This window comes from Herpailurus yagouaroundi, unplaced genomic scaffold, assembly GCF_014898765.1.
Source record: "Herpailurus yagouaroundi ecotype Mexico unplaced genomic scaffold, PumYag 198, whole genome shotgun sequence".
In the NCBI taxonomy this organism is placed as follows: domain Eukaryota; kingdom Metazoa; phylum Chordata; class Mammalia; order Carnivora; family Felidae; genus Herpailurus; species Herpailurus yagouaroundi.
The window spans coordinates 22,080,094-22,101,604 of NW_024412429.1; the positions used below are offsets into that span (position 1 = coordinate 22,080,094).

The 21,511-nt window shown below is 38.0% G+C and overlaps 1 protein-coding gene across 6 annotated transcripts in view; it reads right to left on the minus strand.

The window, feature by feature from the left end:
• Window positions 1-21,511, minus strand: part of UTRN (utrophin) — a 492,724-nt gene that overhangs the window by 242,289 nt on the left and 228,924 nt on the right. For all 6 annotated transcript variants that reach the window (XM_040448951.1, XM_040448950.1, XM_040448952.1 and 3 more), the window contains 4 exons: window positions 18,288-18,502; window positions 15,852-15,969; window positions 11,557-11,762; window positions 9,368-9,522 (listed from right to left, as the gene is read on the minus strand). In XM_040448951.1, the coding sequence (XP_040304885.1) occupies window positions 9,368-9,522; window positions 11,557-11,762; window positions 15,852-15,969; window positions 18,288-18,502 (694 nt within the window). The remainder of the gene's footprint in view (window positions 1-9,367; window positions 9,523-11,556; window positions 11,763-15,851; window positions 15,970-18,287; window positions 18,503-21,511) is intronic.

Here is a 21,511-nt window from a genome sequence, read left to right on the forward strand (position 1 = left end):
GGGGGGGGGAGGAACCATGGTGAACAGTGAGAACCACTATATTTTGTAATACACCTTTAAGTACTTCTAATTTTTTAAAACATGTATATATTTCTTTACTTTTTATTTAAAAAAAATTTTTTAATGTTCATTTATTTTTGAGAGAGAGACAGAGACAGTGTAAGCAGGGGAGGGGTAGAGAGAGAGGGAGACGCAGAATCCGAAGCAGGCTCCAGGCTCTGAGCCATCAGCACAGAGCCTGATGCAGGCCTTGAACCCACGAGCTGTGAGATCACGACCCGAGCCAAAGTCGGATGCTCAACCGACTGAGCCATCCAGGCGCCCCTATTTCATTACTTTTTAAATTTTAGAAGTTACCCACTAGAATTTGGGTGGTTGGCAGTACTGATGTTGTTTAATCTTCCACCCAGTTTTTAAAACATCAACAGAGGGGCGCCTGGGTGGCTCAGTTGGTTAAGCGGCCGACTTCCGCTCAGGTCATGATCTCACGGTCCGTGAGTTCGAGCCCCACGTCGGGTTCTGTGCTGACAGCTCAGAGCCTGGAGCCTGTTTCAGATTCTGTGTCTCCCTCTCTCTGACCCTCCCCCGTTCATGCTCGGTCTCTCTCTGTCTCAAAAATAAATAAACGTTAAAAAAAATTTAAAAATAAATAAAAAAATAAAAAATAAAACAGCAACAGAAAAACTATTACGAATAACCAAATAAAGGCAGTACCGAAAAGGTACTAAAAAGCAAAAAATTACAGGAGTACACACATGCAATTAGTTGACCATGAGTAGGCACCTCTTAACACTCACGTAAAATTAATGACTATAAAATTTGATGAAGTCAAAAGTTGTAATTTTACAGAATCATTATCATTTACTTTGAAGAATATTCACATGTACGTAATAGGTTATGTGGCAAACAGCTAATGTAAAAACAGATTATAGATTAGCTCTATTAAACCTTAAGAATGCCCAGCCTAGAAAAAAGGATGCAAATGTCTGAGAATCCAATGGGTTTATTTATTTCCCTTTAAAAATGAACCAATCACTAATCCTTGGTCCAGAGCTTTAGTGTTTACATTCTTTACCTTAAATATCCTTCATCCCCACCCCCATTCCCAGTCACCTTCCCCTCCCCCCAGAACTTGGTGCAGACACCTGCAATGAAGTGCAGGCACTTTGTCCCACACAATCACATGATGTCCTTTACCCTGGCTGTTAGTGTGCCCTTTCTGCTATGACAAATCTCCACAAACTCAACGGCTTCAAGCCACCTGAGTTTATTACCTCACAGTTCCGTCAGGTAGTTTCTGAAATAGAGCTCCCCAGACTTAAATCAAGTTGTCAGCAAGGCCACATTCCTTGGTGAAGGCCCAAGAGATAGTCCTGTTTCCTTGTCATTTCCAGCTTCTGGCTGGAGATCACCCATATTCCTTGGCTCCTGACCCCTTCCTCCATCTTTACTTTCATGAAGACGCATGTCATAGAACGGGGTCCACTCAGATGATCCAAGATAATCTCCCTACCTGGGAAGACATTCTGCCACCTTATCACATCTCCAATCATGACCAAAAGTGACTATTTTGTTGTCTGTGTGAAGCTTCTGGATCATCAGCGCACCTGGTACCCCCAAGGCCTACACACAGTAGCAATTCCAGTATGCACTGAATACATTAATACAAAAACAGAAATAACATCTCCCATCCTGTAATAATTTACGGACAAAATGAGGTATATATACATAAATGTATCAATAAAGTAAAAAAAAAATAAAGTTAAAGAAATATAAAAATAAAGACTCAATAAATAACATTTTCCCTAATCTTGTATATGAATTTAGTGAAACACTGGGAAATTAATTTGCTTACAGCATGCAAATGTGCAATTTAATCATAAATGACCCAGAGAATTTTTTCAAGCTCACATATATCTGGGTGTCAGATTTTTTTTATCATGAATGTAATCAATTATTAAAAATAATGAACATACTAGGAACTAAACTCTATAGCAGTCCAAATTATCTTCATATTATTATAATAAATATATATTTTAAAACTTGTAATCATAGTGTGCATTAACTTATAGTCTGATTTTTAAATATAATTTCACATGCAATTTAAAATAGAATATAACTCAAAGGTAACATATCACCCATTTTGTTCTTCTTTTAAAATGAGATCCAGTGGTAAGTATGGTATACGGACACTACAAGAACTTTTTATCCATTTTTAAGGAATTACACATGATTTATCATACTATCATAAGGCCAAAATAATTGCTCAAATGAAAGTCTCAGGAATATGTATGCACACTTCATCACACAAGTTAATAAATTACCTTTAATGCCATTTGTTCATTGCTCTCAGAAAACCAACTAATTCTACCACCTCTGACATTCACTAACTATATGGCTTTGGATAAATCACTTCATATCTCCAATTTTTTTTCTATCCTTTAAAGTAATCTGCCTCAACTAGATGAGGAAAGGACCCATTTCAGAGTCTCCAGAGGTCCTTTTATTTTAATTTTTATTTATTTTGAGAGAGAGGGAGAGAGAGTGCACATGTGCACAGGCATAGGGGAGGAACAGAGAGAGGGAGAGAAAGAATCCCAAGCAGGCTATATGCTCAGCACAAAGCCCAATGCAGGGGTCCTTCCTATGACCCTGAGATTGTGACCTGAGCTGAAATCAAGAGTTAGACATTTAACTGAGTCACCCAGGTGCCCAACCAGGGGTCCTTTTGAAACTACATAATCCATCACAGAGATTATAGAAGAGACTCTCCATTCTTGCCCCCATCCCTAGCTTCAAGTCCAGCATCATCAAGAATCACTGCATGTAAATGAAATGTAACTGACGAGGATACATGAGTGTTGTGTAGGCAGCAAAAAGGTTGGAAAGAACTCATGTGCAAGTTCTTAGCACATCGGCACTGAACTGGCATTGGTCTACAATTCTCAGTGAAGAGTGTATATCTGGCAGTTCAGGTTTGCTACATCTTAAGAAAAGATCAGAAGGGGGGCGCCTGGGTGGCGCAGTCGGTTAAGCGTCCGACTTCAGCCAGGTCACGATCTCGCGGCCCGTGAGTTCGAGCCCCGCGTCAGGCTCTGGGCTGATGGCTCAGAGCCTGGAGCCTGTTTCGGATTCTGTGTCTCCCTCTCTCTCTGCCCCTCCCCCGTTCATGCTCTGTCTCTCTCTGTCCCAAAAATAAATAAAACGTTGAAAAAAAAAATTAAAAAAAAAAAAAAAAAAAAAGATCAGAAGAGCCAGAAGAGGTTCTGAGAAGTGTAATGAGAGAATATAGGGGCAGGAGCACTATTATAGGAGAAAAAAAAAAAGACAGGGGGGATTTCAAGTTTAGGACACTGTGGCTACTAGACAAAGGTAGAGAAGATTTTTTTTTAATCTTAAATTTTTTAAAAATATTTTTTAGCCTATAAAGAATAAAGGATAGGCTGAAAGCCTAAAAGATAACAATATTTGAAGTTTAGAAGGGTAACTTTAGCAGAAACAAGAATTTTTACTTCAAACAGAAGTAACAGACTATAGAATTCTTTGGGACAAGTAATGGTGCAGACTGAACATATAAATAGCTTCTCATAAAAGATTTGAGGAATCCATGGGTAACAGATTTATAATAGTTTATATTTAAGGGAACTGGGATTTTTAAAAGGTAAACTCAGCTTTTGGAAGAGATTTCTGCTATAAAAGCAGCTATATTCTACAAAATAGCTTATGGTTATTTTGCAGCCTAACAAAACACGGCCACCCATATAACTGACTTTTCAAATGTTACTTTAAAGACGTTAAACAATACTTTGATAAGTTAAGCTAGAAGACATATTATTTAATCAAGTGTGCGTGTGGTTATAATTGGGTCAAAAGAGCGAATACAACTAAACATGTCTCTTTTTTTTTTTTTTTTTTTACTTTAATGGAAAAGAATACCTTAAGAAACCCACAGATATGTGTTGCTAAGTTTGGTATACTTAAAAAGTGACCTTTACAGTTACATGAGATTTAAATATATTTATCTCCTTTGAGAGGAAAATAGTGGCATCAGTAGTTTGAGTGGCATGTAGAAAACTTACAATGAAACAATTCTTTAAGCTTTTCAATGGATACTTTCATAAGGTAATTTTGTTCTTTGGTAAATAAAATAACATTTCGCTAAAAAATGTATTAAAGCACACTTTGGGGAAATGCAGTTGATTTAATGAAGAATTAGTCTCTACAGACATACCCCACAATCTATTGTCTTTTGGTGACCAGTCTTTGTTACACAGAGATTGGGTCATCATCAAGCATTGAAATATTCACTCCATGGGATTTAAGGAGACTATTCTAAGCTGCTAATGCCGTACCAATTGGGAAGCTCAAGAATGGAGCCCCCACTGGCTCCACCCCCACTCGATGATGCCTGCCATTGACCTTGTACAACCCAAAGGAGTTGCTCTCCCTAGGGCTGCTGCAGCCAACAAGTAAATAGCTAAGACCACAGAACTATTTCTGTGACAGAATTTATATCACCACATCCTGTTTCCCTTTTAGCTAAATCACTACCAAATATCCAGTCTTCATTACCCAGCCAATATAGGACTTAACTCCAATACTACTCTGCACCTTCCCCAGTCAACCCCAACTCACCCCCAAAACCCTTCTTCTATTATGTCCAGAAATCTCTTCTATGATCAGCAGACCACAGATCAACCCCTTCATCTTAAGGGAAATTGGCTTCCTTAGGAACATCAGTTCCTCTGGAAAATTTTAATGGCATTTTTTTCTTTCTCCTCACAGATCCTATATGGCTCAGGGTGAGTAATTGGAATAAGGGTCCTCTTCCTTGCTTTCCATTGCCACTTCCAGGAAAATACTGTTTCTCTCATCTTCCAGGCAAAACCTTACTCTTTCAAAGCACAAGGCATTTACCCATTATGTTCATATAATGACCTCCAGGCCCATGGTCACTGCATACTGGTTAAAAGGGTTGCTCCCTACCTCAACAGGTAAGTAGTGTCTGAAATTCAATTTAAGATCTGCCTGCTGAGCCACAGGCTCTAGTGGGGGACTGTACCACCCAGCGAAAGAGACATCTTACCCGTGATTATGGACTGAGAGCAATCTCCATCTCACTACTTTACAAGCCCCTCCCTCTCCCCTGCAACCTATGTACCACCTGCATTCCTTCTACTTGCCTCTGAGTACATGAGCAGTGCTAAAGAACAGGGTAACAGGACTATCTTCCCTTTACGTTTATTACGACCAACCACAAACAGGCAGTCATCTCTGCCCAGCAATACTAAAGTTCCCACAGGAAGCTCTCTGCCCCACCCAACCCAGATACTGACATTACCTGTGGTCCTCTCCAAATCTCTCAGTCCCACCTCCAACCTCACTGATGGCATATTCATGGATCACAAAGAGAGTAGGCTCATTGCACAGAATCTTCCATCTTCCCAGCACATCGTGATTAATGATGTATAAGATGGTCCTTATAGCACAAAAGGATATTGTCTCATTTCCTTTACAATATTTCAACGTAGATCACTAGGTGTGTGTATGGGTATGCATGTAGGCAAGTATATGTGTACATATACATACACATATACATACATATATATATATATATACACATATACATATACATAGGCACTCTAGGGCTAAACACCATTTCAGACCCAAATCAGACATCCACAGTTCAAAAGTTACTATGAGCACATTTCAACTCACACTATAATCTCAACTTACACTAAAAAAAAAAATTTGTTAATTGCCAATAAGAGATATAAGAGGAAAACAATTTCACAGATGAAAAGAGCAGTGATCAATCCATGTCCGTTAGTTAAAGACATTAGAAACAGGCCTGTTGTTTGCAGAATCCAACATAGTGGGAGCTAGCTGTGTTTCAGAATTAAGAATTTTCTGTACAATAAAAAATTATTATTATGAATGTATCTGTATGACATATTACCCCCAAGTAGGGTCTGAGGCAGCAAACACATTAATATTTCTGCAGCTAGGAACAAGGCTATTTATACTAAGCAGGACAAATAAAGGCTATAATAAACAGCCTCATGTCAATTCAAAGCTTTCTGTTATCAGAGCATATTGCATTTTGGCATCGTAGATAAGGGACTGAGGCCCTATAACTGTGAATGGCCAAATTACTTAGGCCAATTGCAATTCATACAAAACATTTCCTTTGAAAGCTGATATTAAACCTCACACATTATGCCACAATGACAGTATTCCATGAGCAAGTATAATAACCCCTCACCTCCCTCCGCGAATTTGGCTGACAATGACGCATATACAGAGTATGGCTTCGAGATAAGAGGAGAGCCCTTGTATAAACCCTCTCAGCGACCACTGCAGAGGGCACAATGGCCACATACTGGAGAGTGTTACATTATTCATCGGCAGAGGCCCCTGTATCGTTAATCAGATCTGGTTTCTAAACTCAACACAGATAAGAAACAGTAAGTGGAATCACAGACAGATCCGAGAGGCGGGTACACAGAGCAGTCACAGCAATAGCTGACATTCCTATAACAAGGAAGAAGAACAAAATTATTCTTAAAGAAGGTAAGACTGACTGCACAGTCAAAAAGGTCTGGATACCAGTCTCAGTTCTGCTTTTAAGAGCTGTGTGATCTCGGGTGTTCCTTAACTTTCCTCTGCTTCAGTCTATTCATCGACATGGCATTGATGAAAACGCAGCCTGTCTCCTGTGGCTTGCAGATTAAATAAAATAATGCATGTGAACAGATTAGCACAGATCCTGACAATGGGAAGACACCCAATAAAATTTATACACTAAAAATAAAGCAGAAGATCTTACAAAGTACAGTAGCCTGAATAAATTTACTACCAACTCTTCAGAACTCAGAGCATGAAGAGCATTATCATACCTTAGTATAGAAAATTATCATCTTGGCTCTGCCATGTGACTTTGAACATGTCATTTAACTTCTCAGAGCCTGAGAGCATTACACTGGACCACACATTCTCAGTGGAGGTGAAAAGTGGTTCTTTGGTGGGGCAGGGTCAGGGAGGGGAGTGGAAAAATGTACCCTTTTTATGTATAAAGCACAACTATAAAGTACAGAAAGAGATATACAGTATACCCATGGTATTAAAATTTCATGGGAGTGGGGATCTCACAAGGCTCTCTGAGAGTTGATAATACAAAAACATCGAGAAACACTGGCTTAAATGAACTGTAAGATTGTATATAGCCCTTAAAGTTCTTTAATTCTACCTATGACAGTAAGAACGCCAAGGATTTTTTTTAAATGTTTGTTGTAAGTTTATATATTTTGTCTAAGGCAAGGAAAGATTTGTATATTCTAGAAAGGTCTCCAATTAAAACAGTTAAAAACTGTAAGTATCACTGTTTAGAAGGGAATTCTAGAAATACATAGAAACCCCAGTTGTCACTCAGGAAAGGATCCTGTGAGCTACAGTTTTGTTGTATTTTCCCTGCTTTATAGATAGTAATATACCTAAATCGTGTCTAAATATTAATGTTGATGTATTTCCCTCCAAAATGCAGTAAGAAAATACAATAAGGACAATGACTTGTAACTACCATAAAATTGGAACACTGTGCTTGTCTTAGCTCTGATAAATGAAAGATCACCTTGGAATATAATTCATTTTTAATTGCCTCTTCCATCTAATCTAACTACTGCTGTAGGCTGTCTTAAAATATTTACAAAGTAAAAGCAAAAAAAAAAAAAAAAGAATTGGAGGTGCTAAATAAAGCAGGCTTCACATTCCTAAGTGATCAGTGTTTTTGGTATCGTTTACAACAAAAACAAAGTCATAATTCTTACATATGGATTTTTGGAGACACACAGATAAAGTATGCTTAAGGACTATCTTAGTGTTAAAACTGGGTTTTTAAATTGAGATATAATTGACGTATCATATTGCGTTAGTTTTAGGAAAGCACCCTAAGGTATAAACCATAGTAATTTGAAGCAAGTATATATTGCAAAATGATTAACACAGTAAATTTAATTAACATCTATCACCACACAGGGTTACACATTTTTTTGTTCTTGTGCTGAGAACTCTTAAAACCTACTTGGTAATATGCAAACATACATAACATTCGAATATACATTCGAATAATATTTGAATATACAGTGTGGTTAACTATGGATGCCATGCAGTCCCCAGGACTTATTTATCCTATAGTTGTTTTTAATTCACCCTCTTCCCTGCCCTACTTTTGGGATCCTTACTACATCCAAGTAACCAATTACAACAAAAGACAACAGATGTACTAAAATGCTAGAAAGGGCAGTGTTATAGCTATCTTTGGCTTTAACTACTCTGAAGTTTTGTATCTGCTATCTTAGTCTTATTTCCTCCAGAATCCTAGGTATGTGTAGCAACATATATATTCACACTCATATACTGCCTTTTAATTCTTTACTTTGAGTTTCCTAAAAATCTACTTTGAAGACTCCAAAAATGACATTGTAGAAATGCATAAAACACCTCCACGTCAAACTGTTATTAAATGCTTGGCCATACTTTATTACCAATAACTTGTATCATAAGGTGTTCTAATATCATCCATTTTACTCACTGCAAAATAAAATGTGTTTTTATACAAATTAGCTTTCAGGCAGTTGGTTGTATTTGAATATATAAAGATGTGTGTGAGAGCATAATTTTATTAGACACAGGCATTCCCAGTACCATGCAGGAAGTAAATGCTTTTTCCTGATGATCAATATAAGTATGCTATCTTAAAGAGACTCTAACCACTGCTTACAGTTCCTCAGACCCTAGGTGTTCAACTGACAGGAAAATCTCTCTTATAAACACATATGCTATTTTAGATTCTTCCAAATATACTGGCTTGACAGAGTAATGGAATGAAAATAGATTAGCTGAAGCCCTAAATATACATAGCATGTTTCAGAAGCCTGGTGTTGGATCCGTGTGTTCTCAGCCTCAACTGAGGATGACCTGGCCAAAGAGTGCACTATTTTAATTACAATTAGGGGTGATATTACCCTAATGCATCTGTAAATACAGAACTGGTCCTTACCACCAGAGTACTACAGGATGTATTCCAGGTAATGCTGGGAGGCCGAGGAAAATCAGAGCACATAAAATGATCTATGGCAAGGTTTAGCCTCACTCAAGGAGAACCCCATTGCAGAAATTCAAGTAGATAATGTATAAATACACCTTCTGTACTAAGTGTGAAAATAGTAACTCGGCACAGTACAAAAATTTGTTAAAAGTAATAAGATATACTTCTAGTAGTCCCATATTTGGCATGTTTCCATGAGAAAGCCAAAGCAACTAAATTCTCACCTCTACATGCATTTACCTGCCAGGCCCTTAGTGTTACCTTTGTTTGAGGTTGATCCATGAAGTTTTTAAGTACTCAGTGGTTTCCTTCACATTCCTGGTGTCATCACTACCATATTCCTCCAGCAGCTTCTGCAGGACATTATCGAACGCCATTACAATACCATCGCCAGGATCCAGTTCTTGAAGCAATATCTAAGGTGTAATTGTAGGTGTAATGATTAGCCTTGGTCACTCGGTAACTAGTATTACCTAAACACTCATCCTCCCCATAGGTTTTGACATGTTTTAGACACAAATATCAAAAGAAAAAAGCAAATTATGAGACAAACTCTTGAACATAAGCTTAATTAAAAGTAATTCTGGAAGTGAAAAGGCAAATGTCTAGGAAATGATCAAGTACATAGCAGATGATATTACAAGACTCTCTTTTTTTCTTCTCTGAGATATTTTACTTCCTCAAACCATTTATCTTTTCCATTTGTTCTGCTATATACCTGATCCTTATAGCAACATGAATCATACAGGAATAAACTTACTATAGAGTTCTTCTACATACTGGCAGAAATGAAAAGGGCCAACAACATGGAAGTCTTCTGTGCCCCTGGATCACTCTGTGTGTTGACAAAGTTAACTGCTTGGGTGGATCAAGGAGTCAAGCGAGGTTTACTGAGAGTTGCTTAAATAACTACACGGATGCAGAGTGTGTCCACATGCACTGGGTTTCCACCTCTCAGAACCCCCGGACCTAGATACTCCCCATGAAATCCAAATGACAGAGGAATGTTCCTATAATGCTTTTTATAGCAACTGGCAAAAAAAATCACCCTAAAGTTGAAGCAGAAAAGAGCCACACTATTGTTTAGAAAGGAATATTTTTAATATCTGCTGATTGAAGCATTGGTATCACTTTTTATTTTATTTCAGTCAGCTTTGCTGACTATTATACTTGAGTCATTTAATTAAAACAATCTGCAGATATCATAAACACACAAAACCATCCACAAAATCAGGACACCCGGCCACCTGACTTCTAAATTGTAACTGTGGAAAGTCTACAAGTGTGAAGAATAAATACATGTTCTCAGGTTTTATATTTTCTTTCCCACATATTCTTTATTATATCTTTATTATATTCTTCACAAATGTACACTGTCATCTTAAGTTACCTGAAGGGAAAGAAACGTTATACCAAAATATAACCTAACACCTATAACCTCCAATCCAAGAATAGTTTCTTTTTTAAAAATGTTTATTTACGGGGCGCCTGGGTGGCGCAGTCGGTTGAGCGTCTGACTTCGGCCAGGTCACGATCTCGCACTCTGTGAGTTCGAGCCCCGCGTCAGGCTCTGGGCTGATGGCTCGGAGCCTGGAGCCTGTTTCCGATTCTGTGTCTCCCTCTCTCTCTGCCCCTCCCCCGTTCATGCTCTGTCTCTCTCTGTCCCAAAAATAAATAAACGTTGAAAAAAAAAATTAAAAAAAAAAATGTTTATTTACTTATTTTTGAGAGAGAGAGGGAGTAGGCGTGAGTGGGGGGAGGGGCAGAGAGAGGGAGAGAGAGAATCCCAAGCAGGTTCCAGGCTATCAGTGCAGAGTCTGATGCAGGGCTTGACCTCACAGTGAAATCATGACCTGAACCAAAACCAAGAGGTGGACACTTAACACACTGAGCTACCCAGGTGCCCCAAATATTTTCTATAATTATAGACAGAATACAAAATAGCACTTTAAAAATACCATTAATGTTTGATGTTGTCAACTTTATATTCAAACCAATCACAAAAAGTCACCTATTCTTATGATATAGATAAAACAGTTGGTTATAAAGGTACTGAAAGAAACTACACTTGTTACCTGATTTGGTCACTATGGTAGCCTCAAATGAAGATCTCAGAGAATTTCATAAATAAAAATAACCTTCAGGGTAGACATGGAAGGGAGTAAAAGGAGGAGGGTTCCTATCTTTCTAGATGCTGGTTCATGGTTGTGTTCCATTTGCAAAGAATCAGTGAGAGATAAATCTGGCATACAGGTACATTTCTATCTGTTATGCCTTCCAACTTTTTTCAAAAACCTTCCTGGTCAAATTTTTTAATATAAATTTAGATGTATATTCTAAGCACTTGTGAAAACATCATGACAAGGGTCCCCAAAATTACAGTTCATGATGGAACAAAAAAGTGCATCCAACAAACTGATAATGCAAAAAAAAAAATCTATGAGTCTCACTTGATTATCAGAAATTTGCTTGATGAGTGGATCCCTTCGAGCTTGTTGGAGAATGTAAAGTCGAGCCTCATATTTTCTCATGAGCTCCTCGGTTTCTTCCCTGTGATCATCCCACTGAAGACTGTCGATAATCATGTCCTCCAGCTGCTGCTGTCTTAACTCGACACCATGCTGAGTGCTATCCCACTGGTTCTTGACCTTTTCCACTGGAGGAGACATTATAAAAATAATCCCAGAAAGTAACTTTCAGTAAAGGGGAAAAATACCTGATACCAACTCTATCATAAGTCAGGTTATAAATAGAAAAGAAAAAGAAGGCAAATTGGTACATACATCTTAGGGGAATTTTTTTAAGTTTATTTATTTATTTTTGAGAGAGACAGAGAGAGTGAGGGAGGGGCAGAGAGAGAGAGAGAGAGAGAGAGAGAGAGAGAGAGAATCCCAAGCAGGCTCCACACTGTCAGCACAGAGCCCAATGTAGGGCTCAATCCCATGAACCATGAGATCATGACCTGAACCAATATCAAGAGTCAGACACTTAACCGACTGAGGCACCCAGGTGCCCCTAAATTCTATTTTATTTATTTATTTACTTATTTATTTTTAAATCTTTTTCTAAATTTATTTTGAGAGAGAGAGAGAGAGAGAGAAAGAGAAAGACAGCTGGGGAGGGGCAGACAGAGGGAATCCCAAGGAGGCTCCACTCTGTCAGCTCAGAGCCCGATGAAGGGCTCGAACTCACAAACTGTGAGATCATGACCTGAGCCAAAATCAAGAGTTGGACGCTTAACCGACTAAGACACCCAGGTGCCCCTCTAAATTCTATTTTAAATGGGGTGCCTGGGTGGCTCAGTTGGTTGAACGTCCAACTTCAGCTCAGGTCATGATCTCATGGCTTGTGAGTTCGAGCCCCACGTTGGGCTCTGAGCTGACAGCTCAGAGCCTGGAGCCTGCTTTGGATCCTGCGTCTACCTCTCTGCCCCTTCCTTGCTCACGCTCTGTCTCTCTCTCTCTCTCTCTCTCTCTCTCTCTCTCTCTCAAGAATAAATAAAAACAGGGGCGCCTGGGTGGCTCAGTCAGTTAAGCGTCCGACTTTGGCTCAGGCCATGATCTTGCAGTCCATGAGTTCAAGCCCTGCATCAGGCTCTGTGCTGACAGCTCAGAACCTGGAGCCTGCTTCTGATTCTGTGTCTCCCTCTCTCTCTGGCCCTCCCCCCATTCATGTTCTGTTTCTGTCTCAAAAATAAATAAACATTAAAAAAAATTTTTTTTAATAAAAAAAGAATAAATAAAAACATTAAAAAATTTTGTTTAAAAATAAAATAAATAAATTCTATTTTTAATGCACTGAAATAGCTCACAATAAAAATAACAACTATTTTAAATGGACAAACAAAAAATTTTAAAGAAAGTAAATTCCTATCTAATTTATATTCACAGAATCTGGTTTAATAAAGGTAGAGTTTAACAATACTCTATGACAGAAGTGTAAGACACAGATGTAGTCACTTGTCATCTTCAAAGGAGATGCTCTAAGGCTGTCAGGATTTTGAAAGGAAATAATCTATTTAAGAATACTTTTCATATTTGTTTTACTGTAGCATGAAAGAAAGTATTTTTATATGTTCAAGAAAAACACCAAGAGCAAATTAGATTCAAGTTCTATGTCCCCAGTAGCTCTTTACCATAACAAAATTGACACTAGATCTTGTCCTCTTTCTTTTTTAGTATCTCTTTCTATTTCTTTTTCTCCTCTGTCTGTTCTCCACCCTTTTTATCCCCTACCCTCTCTCCTCTTCTCGTTTTTAACAAGGGACTAAGGAAAGAGAGATCTAATGAAACAAACTTTTGATGAATTACTTTATGGGTAGTTCATGACCTTGAACTGAGGCACTAGTAAACAGTAGCTTCGAATAACTTCAACAACCCATTGATCGTAAGTAGGTGGGACATCAAAAATGTCTAGAAGATGCTTTGGATGTCACACAGAGTGCAGAGCACTCTGGTTAAATACCAGGCCTACAAGAGCTTAACCACAAAATAATATTGCAGTTAAGGCATAATGGGACCTTCTGGTAAAATTTCTTGGGATAACAGGGTTACAGCAAGCCATAAGAGCTATCATTTTTAATAGTGTTCAGAAAACTGGAAATTATACTTACGTTTAATAATTTCTAAAAATTGTTCAATGAAATTATCTGTTTTAAGCTGTCTTCTTTAACAGTTTAAATAAATTGCCTAAGTTTTTTACTTCAAGAGAGAACAAATTCATCATAATGTTCTACTTGTCAGTTAAAAAGTTACATAAAGTACTTATGATCAACTCTATTACTAATAGAATACTTTAATAGTGAACAAATACCATGAAAGACATCAAGTGACAGCAAATATCACAGGTTTATCATTAAGCAAATTGTCCTATTCTTTGTGAATAAGTGTTAAAAGCAGGTTATTATAGGCAGTACACTCCTACTGAGCTTTTTTTTTTTTTTCCATAGAATGAATAATGACAAAGATCATGTAGGCTCTATGCAAATAAAAAAAAAGGAGAAAAAAACAAAGAGAGGGAGTTAAATTAGAAAGGGAAGCTACTCAGAAAGAGAAAAGTCTTGTCAAACAACCTTAAAAGAAACAGTGGACAAATAGGAGGGGGTGGGGGAAACATAAGATGTGGATAAAGCAAAATGGAGAAGACTTTGTAAATAGTTTGGGGTCACTGAAGCAGAGAAGCTCTCCTGCCACGTGATAGGAAACGAGATCACTCCAGAGTTTCAACAGAGACCTGAGCAATCCATCAATTGGGAAAAAAAAAGAAAAAAACAAAAAAAACAAAAAAAAAAACCATGGAGAAGGAAAGAAAATGGCTTATGCAGTAAAAATAAACCAACACTGTGACAAAGTTCTCTGCTAACTCCTCTGTTCCAATAATGTTGCCACAGCCACGTTTATTTTGAATTCAAAACACACTTTTCATGGGAGGAAGCGTTGACTTGCTTTGCCTCAGAAAATATCAGACAAGGTAATAAAGTAACTTTCAGTTTATGTTCTGCCCCAAATATTTATGAAGTCCTTACTTTGTATTGAACACTTTAGGAGGCCCAGGGCCAGAAAGATGAACATTTACTGTCTATGGAAAGGAGAGAGAATTAAAATAATTGTGAGATCTACAAGGACATTATCAGGCAAAAGGCCACAGCAGAAACTAAAGATAGAAAATACAGTTCTCCAGGGACTACTAGAGGGTAGGGAAGACATCACATAGGGGGTAACATTTTAGCTGCTGCATAGAATTTCACTGGGGAAGAAAAGGCTGAGAGGAAAAAAATAATAATAATAATGTGAATAAAGGCAAGGAGACTAGGAACTTCCAGGATGTTTTAAAGAATATCTACAATATGGAACAGTTACAGTGGGTGGAAGGCGGTATGGGAGAGGGGATGATGAAAGCAGACAGTGACTATCCCTACATGACATTCTTGAGAATTTAGACTGTTTTATATGCTCTACAGATTTCACAGATGCTTATTTTAAGCCAGAAAGCAAATGAAACAGGGATCTTTGCTGTGGTGTTTGTATGTTTATTTATTGTTTTGTTTTATTTTGCTTTTAACTAAATTATTCCCAAATTAGTATCCGGCCCACAGGTACATGGTAGTTGCTCAATAAATTCTTTTTGGAATGTATTTGAAGAAGAGGAGTTAAAGAGACAAAGCAAGATCTGGTTTTACTAAATAAATTATAATGAAAGCATGGTTTTGCATTCTGATGGTTTTCTCTAACTTTTCTTTTTGGATTCCTTTAAAAGAAATCCTAACTTATAAAAGGAACAAAATCCAATGTGCCAGTAATTAAAAGTAATAAGGTGAGGGGTGCCTGGGCGGTTCGGTCGGTTAAGTGTCTGACTCTTGATTTCGGCTCAGGTCATGATCTCATGCTTCATGAGTTCGAGCCCCACATGGGCTCTGCACTGACAGCACAAAGCCCGCTTGTGATCCTCTCTCTCCCTCTCTCTCTGCCCCTCCCCTGCTCTCTCTCTCTCTCTCTCTCAAAATAAATAAACATTAAGAAATAAAGGTTTAGAACATTGATAAGGTTAACACTTTAAGGAATTCATAAGGGAATCATAATAATGTTCACAAAAAATAAAAATGGAAGCAAAACTATAATTATTAATAGATACTATCAAATATCAAATAATATTAATTTCTGGGTAAATAATCTATGAAAATGTGTATGTGTGTGTGTTACCATTTTCAGGGAAAGTGGGTAATATATCATTTAAAAAAAAAACTTACATTTTTCTGTGATTGCTGTTCTCACATCTGAACTAGAAGCTTTATTTTTCAAATTCTGTGCCAATGTAAAAACACAATCAAGCTGAGGATGGCGTTGCTCTAAGTCAGCCTTCGTGATCTGTTAAGAACGCATGATTATTAAGATAGGTCATAAGCCGTACCATAAGAGCACTACTAACAAAGCAAAACCAGCGTGCTGACATCAGAATTGTCGTTTTCCTCCTACAGCGAGGCATCAGCAGTCTAGCAGAGAAAGAGAGGTTGGAAGGCAAGGGTCCTGGGTTTAAATCTCAGCTCTGCCACTTATCATCTAGGTCGCTTGGCAAAGCACTTAACTCTCTGTCTGTGTTGTAGTTTTCACAAAAATAAATAATAAAGATCGTACAGCTCAGCTATATGAAGTCTGAGCAGATTCAGTGAAGAAAATCCCTATGAAAAAAATATGGTCTGAAAACATTAGCAGGGACTTCTGTTGATGATACCCTGCATATCTGTCCTACATCAGATATGAATATAAACTAATGTCACCTGCAGGGCTGGGGTGAGACAGTAAAAAAAGGCTATTGGGATAACTGCGAATTAAATGCATGCAGACGTGAAAAACGCTGCTGCAGGGGATTTATCTCAGTACTGATAAATAGAGGCAAAAGGTTTAAAATATGAGGAATATAGTGTTCCCAACATAGAACTAATAAAAAGCCATAAAGATTAGAAAACACAATTTCCAGTAAGTACAAATAGTGTGGCAAAGATTCTCTCCCAGCTCTTCCTCTTTATAAATTCACTAATTTTTCAGATTTCAATTAGCCTGATAGTGTCGAATATTATCTTGAAATGGATTATGCACAACTTCTAATCCTGAATCCCAGAGAAACATTTCAATGAATGCTGATTATTTCCTTCTAATTGGCCTAAGAACCTCTCAACACAACATATCTGAAACTAAATCAATCAAACCCTCATCCACGTTCCATTTCTTCTATTCCTTATTTCCGTTAATTGCAATAGCATCATCTTAGCCACTCGGAAAGGGCTCTTGTGCTTGCTTTAGGTATCTCTTGCCTCCAATTTATCCTAAGCACTAAGAAGCATCCCAGTCTTCTTACCAAAGCAGCACTCTATTATCATCAGTCCTCAGCCACAATTAAAAAAGAAAAAGAAAAGGGGTAAAAAGAACTGCTCACAGACCAAAAGCCCAACGGGCTTTGCACGGTCTAGGAGCTCGCTCCCAAACTGAACTTGAACCTGCCTTTGCTATCTGACCGCCCACTACACTTCTTTCCTGCACCAATGTTGACCCAATGTCCCTCACGCTCCCCTACCTCATGTCCTTATTCACTCTGTTCCCTGTATCAGGAATGCCATTGACTTTATCTCCAGATGTCAAAATCCCACACAGTACCATTGTGAAGTAATCTCCTTCCTCATCCTGGCTCCCCTAACAGGTGGCTTATAGCTATGCTATGGCTTCTATCGGATTCTGCCTTGCTGGAGCAACATCTCTACTTACGTGTACCCAGTGAGCCTCTGCCTCACTTTGGACATATTTGTAGTCTGGGGATAAAATCAATACCTACCTCAAAAGACTGTTAAAAAAGTGAAGGAGATGATACATGTGAAATACTTCCTAAACTGCCCAGCACATTTTAAGCACCTAATAAAAGTTAGCAATAGCTATTGTTATTTTATGGTACATTGCCAATTTCTACCTGGTATGTCCTTTTCAGTATCCCTATATAACACACAGCCCAGAAACTAGCACACTATGAATACTGAAAATTTATGTTAGATGGTATATGCATGGTAACAAATTTCTAGGCATGAGATTCTCACTTCTGAAGTCAGCAATTAAACACAGAAGCTCATTACAAAATATAAAGTAAAAAGGGGCTTTAGGAAAATATCCTACATCACAGTAGGCATTAAATCTAACACTAGTTTACATTTGTATTGATGTGTCTCCCTTTAAGTATCAGTTTTAGATTTTAAAATACACTGAGTCCAGGTGTGGCTGGATGGCTCAGTCAGTTAAGCGTCCAACTCTTGATTTTGGCTCAGATTATGGTCTCACAGTTTGTGAGATTGAGCCCCACATGGGGCTCTGGACTGACAGTGCAGAACCTGCTCGGAATTCTCTCTCTTCCTCTCTCTCTCTCTCTCTCCCTTTCAAAATAAATATTAAAAAAAAAATTTAAATACAAATAAAATACACTGAATCTACACTTCAAGTTGGTAAACCTCATCTTACAAAAACACTAAAAATGCAAGAAACAATTTTCTCTTTGGAGCTAGCCAAACAGCATGGCTGTTTGACAGATAGAGAGTTTTTTAAAGCTCATTCTCCCAGGGTTTAGGACAAACAAAGGAGCTCCAAACAGATCTTGTCTGCTTCTGTGTGTGGTATTTCCATGACAAGCCTTTACATTATGTACTTACTTTCATTCGGGAAACTGTCTTATTGATCTCTTCTACATCCCCGACAGTGACAATGTTGGATTTCAACATCTGGTCGATCAGGACCAGCCAGTCAGCTAGTTCTGTTATGGTTTTATCCAGATCAGCAGGAATTGAAATTTCCGAAGTACGAGGAGACAGAACAGGAATATCGGACGCAGATGATTCTAGCACCACCTTTTGGACATTAGGATGAGCTGAAATTTAAAAATGTGGCAAAGTATTAATACATCAACAGGAGATTCTGACTGTGGTGGCCTAGTGGTGATTTGTGTGTGTGTTTACATAAAATTTAGTTTAAGTAAAAAAAAACTGTAAGACGTTTTTATTTTTTCATCCTAAAAATGACAGTGGTATTTCCTGTCGAATCCATATGTCCGTGGTAGCCATAAAGCCAATTAAACTGTCCCACAATAGTCTAGGGCAGCAGTAAGTTAGAAGGAGCTCACACTGACACCAAGAGAAAATAAAATAAAAAGTAAATCAACTATAGGAAAATTAGGACTGCTACTTTATTTTGTCAAGATGTTTGCCTCAATTTGTAAAGTCAATTTATTCTAATTTTCTATTCTTTTCCAATTAACTTTATGAGTATTAGTCATTCTTAATAAAATTGAAAGAAGTCTTTGAGTACTTCCCTTTTTACTTCAAACTTTCTCATTGACTAAGTTCTTCTTTCCAGCTTATCTCTGAACTCAGGCAAAAGACCCTGCAGGCAAAGCATCCCAAGAGGGGAACCGAAAGTACCCCTCAAGCAACAAGGAATGCCCTGAGCCAGCAAGACCCCATATGATGGACTCCAGGACAATGATGGACCTGACCTTCACCGCCCACCTGCACATAATCACTGACCCTTGTCCCACCTTTTCCTTACATAAACCTAGACGTATTTTCAGCACTTTGGAAACTCTTCGAGATACTAGTCCGCTGTCTTCCCGGTATTGGCCTTACTGAAAGAAATTCCTTTCTTTTTTCTCCACCACTCCTCTCTCTGCCTTTGGATTCTATCAGTCGCAAGTGGCCAAACCTGGTCTGTCTGGGGCCACCAGAACCAGGTGAAGCACCTCTGGGCCCCAGCTACAAACTCATCATGAATACTTACTCATGTACTGATCTACATAAGTATATATTCTTATGTATGTATATATGTATATAAGAGAAAATATATATACTAAGTACAACACTATGTACTTAGTATATATATTCACTACCTACACAGAATATATTCACTAACTTTTAGTTAACCCTTCTGCAGCTGGATACTTAAATTGCTCCTGAAATTTTACTTTAAAAAAGAACTTGCAAGGGTTATCTTTTTATGTATTTTTGCACATTTTTGATTACCACCTTAGTATAAATTTCCCAAAGTAGAATTACGAGATCAGAAAATATGAAAAAGTTTAATGTATCTAAGACTTACTGCCAAATTGTTTTGCTTAAAAGTTAGAAATTTAGGGGCACCTGGGTGGCTCAGTTGGTTAAGCATCTGAGTTCAGCTCAAGTCATGATCTCACAATTCGTGAGTACAAGTACTACATCATATTCTGTGCTGACAGCTCAGAGCCTGAAACCTGCTTTGGATTCTGTGTCTCCCTCTCTCTCTGTCCCTCCCCAGCTTGCACTCTGTCTCTCTCAAAAATGAATAAACATAAAAAAAAATGGTTAGAAATTTAGACTTCTAGCAGCAGTGTATGGAACTGACAAAAATCCTATGTCCACACCAACAATATCCTATTTCAATGGATAAATACATCTTTCGCCATTGTCTTCATTTAATGCTTCTTTGACTCTCAATGAATGCAAATATTTTTTTATGTTTACTAAAATATGGGATAATTTATAACTGTGTTCTTTATCTGCTTCCTTATCAGTTTAGATGAATTCTTTTTATAGGAAAGATGAACATTTGCCATGTCGCTGAAAGCAATGTTTCTACTTCAGGATTCAATTTTTTTTTATCAAGTCCATAAATTTGTCTTGGGGGATTGTTTTCCCAGAACGTTTACAGTTACACTCTTGTCTTTTCCAAAGATTTGATAAATATTTTCTCTATTTTTTGTTTGCTTTTCTGTTTTTGTCTTGCTTTGTTTTTAATTTTTTTTTTAATGTTTATTCATTTTTGAGAGACAGAGACAGTCAGACCATGAGCGCGGAAGGGGCAGACAGAGGGAGACACAGAATCCAAAGCAGGCTCCAGGCTCTGAGCTGTCAGCACAGAGCCCGATGAGGGGTTCGAACTCACAAACTGCGAGATCATGACCTGAGCCGAAGTCAGACGCTCAACCGACTGAGCCACCCAGGCATCCCGTCTTGCTTTGTTTTTAATAATGAGAGGTTGGTTATTATTTTTCTTTAGTGTTGATAAAAGAATTAACTATTAGCTCCATCTGAAATCCACGTTAGCATACGGTATATTAGATGAGGCTTAAATTTTTTTCTAAAAAAAAACATAGTCAATCTATACATTAAGCACAATTCTAATAAAAATCCCAACAAGTCTACGTGTAACTTGGCAAAATCATATATTCACAATCAGATTTTCAAATCAATATAGAAAAGGACCACAGTTGGGGTGCCTGGGTGGCTCAGCCAGTTGGGCGACCAACTTCAGCTCAGGTCATGATCTCGCATTTTGTGGGTTCGAGCCTCCTGTCAGGCTCTGTGTTGACAGCTCAGAGCCTGGAGTCTGTTTCAGATTCTGTGTCTCCCTCTCTCTCTGCCCCTCCCCCACTCACGCTCTCTCTTTCCTTCAAAGATAAACATTAAAAAAAATTTTAATAAAAAAAAGAAAAGAAATAAAAAAAAGAAAAGGACCACAGTCAAAACAGGTGGGGGGTTATGCCCTACCAGATATTTAGTTGTATCACTTAGCTAATAATTAATGATTAACTCAGTATTTTATGGGCCCAGACATCCAAAGAGACCACTGGAAGAGACGAGCCACAGTGCATAGGTGGCAGAGAAACCTGACCTTGGCAGAGACTGCATTAAAGATCAATGAGGAGGAATTTACTGGCCAATAAATGATGCTATGCTGGCAAGAGTGGACACCCATGGCTGGAGCGAAGAGATGATGGGACAGAATTTGACCTCACATGCACCTTGGGGAAATTAGTTCTTGGTGGATTAAGAACCTGAATATGAAAATCAAAACTGTACAACCATCAGTTGAAAATATAAAAAAAAGAAGCTTTCCGATTTTAGAG